At 18.9% G+C, this 4,875-nt stretch overlaps 1 protein-coding gene across 1 annotated transcript, besides 12 other annotated features; it reads right to left on the bottom strand.

The window, feature by feature from the left end:
* Nucleotides 1-33: part of a repeat region that runs on past the window's edge.
* Nucleotides 10-705: a repeat region.
* Nucleotides 706-849: a microsatellite.
* Nucleotides 850-2,283: a repeat region.
* Nucleotides 2,284-2,311: a sequence feature (AT_rich).
* Nucleotide 2,312: 1 nt separating this feature from the next.
* Nucleotides 2,313-2,363: a microsatellite.
* Nucleotides 2,364-2,369: 6 nt separating this feature from the next.
* On the bottom strand, nt 2,370-4,249 carry EDI_254170 (protein ROP, putative; the record flags this gene model as incomplete). Its single annotated transcript, XM_001735153.1, has 2 exons — nt 2,370-4,045; nt 4,093-4,249. 2 exons carry the CDS (start codon nt 4,247-4,249, stop codon nt 2,370-2,372), a joined length of 1,833 nt encoding a protein of 610 aa, XP_001735205.1.
* Nucleotides 2,824-2,913: a microsatellite.
* Nucleotides 3,711-3,753: a microsatellite.
* Nucleotides 4,044-4,086: a microsatellite.
* Nucleotides 4,201-4,235: a sequence feature (AT_rich).
* Nucleotides 4,250-4,258: 9 nt separating the features above from the next.
* Nucleotides 4,259-4,394: a microsatellite.
* A 94-nt stretch (nt 4,395-4,488) lies between these two features.
* Nucleotides 4,489-4,875: a repeat region.

Below are 4,875 nucleotides of genomic sequence, written 5' to 3'. Positions count from 1 at the left end.
TATTCAACTTAAAGAAATGAAAATAAATTAAATCATAATTTAGAATGAAAGATATAGAAATTATAATATCATCATCATATTGGATGATTTAAATTTAATTATGATGAAAATAAATAACTAGAAATCATCATGAATTGACATTATATATTTATATTAAATGAAGAGAACATCATTATCAAGAGAATATATTCTTAATATATTAATGAATAGTTAAATTTCAATGAAATCATCAAATTAAATATAGTAAATTGAAGAATTATATTAATCAACAAATGATATGAATGATGTTATTAATTATCATCATATCATTTGTATAAATATAATTATGAAAATATTTATATCATTATTAAAAGGTAATATTCATAATAGAATTAATATGATTAATGAATCATTTAAAATTAATAAAAATCAATTATAATGTAAATTATAATTTCTTGATGATAAATAATTAATATTTATATATTAAATAATCAGAAAGAATAGAAATATACAAATATATAAATTTATGTTATGATATTAATAAATTATATAAATCTGCGAATCATGAATAAATAATAAAAATATTAAAATAATTTAATATAGAATGAATCAACATAGATAATGTATAAAATATAATGAAGATGATGAGTATAATTATATGATATAAATATAATGAATATAAATAATATATTAAAATGATGAATTTTACATTATGATTCATTATCAAAATAAATATAATTTATCAAATCAATAAATACAATTCAATAATATAAATCATATATTATATAATGAATAAATGAGAATGATGAAACAAAATAATGAATAAATGAGAATAATTAACAAATAAATTAAATAAATAATAAATTAAATAAAGAAATGAAAATAAAACAAGAAATAAAGAATATTAATCAAATATAATCTTGAAATGAAAATATCACAATAAATGAAATAGATGAAATGTATGATATTCAAATGAAATTAATGATATATTTAATTATAAAATCATCAAATAAAAGATAATGAATAAAATTGATGAAATAAAATGTGAAGAAAGTAGTAATATAAATATTATAATAATCATAATTGAATTAATCAATATCTGAAGATATTCAATATCAGTAATTAATTTCAAGTTAATTTAGATAAAATTGAAATTGAAATAATAAAATAAATAATAAATACAAAATGTATTAGTGTTGGTAATTCAAAAGACAATCTATATATCAATATAAATGAAATAATGAATAATAAATATGAATAATAAATATGATAATGAAATAATTAGAGTAGTAATTTATTATTATACAAGAATGAAATAATAAATAATATTTAGATAGATAGTATTTAAATAAATATTGAATATAAATAAAAAATAATAAAACAGAAAATCAAAGAAATAGAAATAGAACAAATAATAAAAGAAATGAATGAAAATAAAAAGAAATAATAATGAAAATAAATAAAATAATGATAAACAAATACATTAATAAATTGAAAATAAATTGATATTTTAGAATATAGATTGAATCAAAATTTATATAAAAAACAACAATCAATAAATTGAATTTAATCAATATTAAGAAGATTAAATTTCTTCATTTAATTAAAATACAAAATAGATTAATATTCAATATGTATAGAAAAGATAAAATAAAAATGAATAAAATACTATCCACTTTGTAAATACAAGATATCAACAATAGAATATATTCTATTATCTAGTATTATTCATAAAAAATCATAAATTGAAAAACATGACAATATTTGTATTATCATATTAAATAATAACAAAATACATTAATCAATATAAAAACTCAATATGAAACAGTGTTTAAATACAATGATATTATTATGATATTAAACAAATAAATATCAAAACAAAATTATTAAATATTATAAAATATTAGAATATGTAATAAATAAAAAGAATAAAACTAATATATTATTTGATATGAATATTATTGTATATCATAATAATAATGGAATATATTTAAATAAAAGAAATAAATATAAAGAAAAGATATAATAATGAAAATAGAGAAAAATAAAAGATATTAAAATAAATACAATAACAATCAATAAATTAAATAATAAATGAATAAAGTATTAAAATAATAAAAGAATTAAAAATGAAATTAACATCATAAAAGAAATTAAAAACTATGTAATAAAAAATATGAAAAATATCAATGAAAATTAATACTATAATAAAACATATGTTGATGAATTACATGATGAAGATTCATTGATAAGATTAATCTTTCTTGAATAATAAATACAAATAATATTAAAATTAAATTAATTTTTATTTAAAAATATTTTTTAATTTATACAAAAAAGAAAAAGAAAAAAAAGAAAAAAAAGAAAAAAAAAAGAAAAAGAAATTAAAATTAAGAAGGAGGAAGATCAGAATTAGGAGGATCATTAAGAGATTGTAATAAATTAACGAAATTATTTTGAGTAGTAATATAATTACTTCCAATAAAAACATTAATTTTTAATTTATCAGATAATTCATAAGCGACTCTCATTTCTGAATAAGAAATAGCACCAGTAATAAAGATAACTAAAATATTAGAATCAGAACCTAATAAATCTTTTTCAAGTAATTTAACAGATTTAGTAGTACCTAATTGACCATCTTGTTTAATTTCTTTTGCTTTTTGTTTTTTTAAAGATTTTCCAGCAGCAACAGTAATATTACCAGTTTTTTGATCAATATTTACAGGAAAACCAGCAAAATCAAGTTTATTTAAAATACAATAATCAGGAACATCATTATTTGCCATTCTAAGAACAATTTCTTTAATAAAAGGAATATAACGTGATAAATCAAATTCTTGATCATTTTCATCTTTAGATTTTTTATTTTTAATTTTTTCTCTTTGTGTTTTTGGTAATGTTATTGCATTTTCTATAATTTTTTTTATTCTTTCATCTCCTCTTAATGTTCCTATTAATGCATTTTTATCTGCTTCACTATATTCTTGTGAAAATAAATATATTAATACTTCTCTAAGTCTTCTATCAATTGGAAATGTTATATTTCCTACTGCTGATGTAATATATGGAAGTGCTTTTTTAATTTCTTTTCCATCTACATCACTTCCTGTTGCCATTATTTGTTCTCCTGTTGCAAATTCATCTAATTTTAATTCTTTCATTTGATTAAAACATTGTGTAATTAATTCCATATGATTACTAAATTTACTCATTAAATCCATATATTCTGGTAATTGTTTCATCATTTCTCCCATTTGTTTCATATCTTTTGCTGTTTTATTTCCACTTAATCCTTTATGTTCTGAAACAAATTTATTAAATTCTTTAACAACATATGGTGATGCATTTGCTATATGTTGATGTCTAATAATTTTCCAAAATTTATCATTCTCATCTAATACCATTGTTTTCGTTCCACTTTTACTTTCTATTTTTACACTATCTTTTTTAACTTCAATACAATCATATACCATTGCTTGATATGTAAATTCTGTTACTAATGGTGTTATTAAATCAAACATTCTATCTGCAATTATTAAATTTAAATGTCTTGTTGTTTTTTCTGCTGGATTAAATGCTTCTACAACTGGACATCCTGATAATTCTCCATATCCTTTTTGAACTGCTTCTACTATTTTTTCACTTATTTCTTCGTTTGGTTTATTAATATATCTAATTACTGGATTAATATTTAAACAATATAATAATGTTGCTAAACTTTTCCCTATTTTTTCTATTTCTTTTTCTTTTTCTTCTTCTTTACTTTCTTTTGAATATAATGAATAAAATGCTTTTGCATTATTTAATGAAAATACTCTTTGTTCAATTGTTAAAAAATCTATTGGAATTACTCGAACGTCTTTAATTCTTGGTATACTTTTTAATTCATCAAATAATGTTTTATCAATAGCATTAATACATGCAACATATCCACTAGAATATTGTGGATGTGCTAAATCTTTAAATTCATTAACAATTCTATCAACTGATTCTTTTGTTGGTGATATTAAATATAATGCTGGACACATAAATGCTTCTCTTTTCTTTTCCAAATTATTAACATCTAATTTTAATTAATTTCTTTTTCTTTTTTTTTATTTTATTACAAACCAAGAATATCCGCATTTAATAAATCATCCATTCCACAAAATGATGAAATAACTTTTAATGCTTCTTTATCAACAACTAATATTTTCCAACTCTTTGGAAGTTCTTCCCATAATTTATTTAATAATTTTCTTTTACAAATATATGTTAAATCTGCCATTCTTTTGACTTTCTTTTCTAGTTTTTTTTTATCTTTTCATCTTTTCACTTTTTATCTTTTCACTTTTTATCTTTTCATCTTTTCTTAAAATTAATCTTTTTTCTTTTCTTATTTTCTATTTTCTTTATTATTCTTTTTTTCTCTTATTTAATTTATTATTTTGAACCCTATTTTTTTTTATTTTTTCTCTTCTTTATTCTTGTTTATTCCATGGATTATTACTTATTAACGATTATTACTTATTAACGATTATTACTTATTAACGATTATTACTTATTTTGATATGAGACTTTTATTTAGTATGATAGTGGTTTTATTATTAACCAGGACACATCATATTTATCAACATTAGATTTGGCTGAGTACATAGTGTGTTATCAAGAAAAAGGGTTCTTTAATTGGTGTTGATGATGATGAAGATAGGTCATAGTCTCATAGTGGTTATGGACATATTCTTCTAATAGTAACACACAAACAATGAAGAGTTTTAATACTCATTTATTTCAAGGTATGAATCAGGCAACAACTTAATTGAGGAACCATTTAAGTTGAGCGTGTTTGAAAAAAACTTTGTTTCATCTGAAATAAAGCATGTTGAAGAAACTGGTTTTGCTCACTTCTCAACA

This window comes from Entamoeba dispar, genomic scaffold, assembly GCF_000209125.1.
Source record: "Entamoeba dispar SAW760 scf_1105229458943 genomic scaffold, whole genome shotgun sequence".
Classification (NCBI taxonomy): Eukaryota; Evosea; order Mastigamoebida; family Endamoebidae; genus Entamoeba; species Entamoeba dispar.
This window is presented reverse-complemented; position numbering and strand designations above follow the sequence as displayed.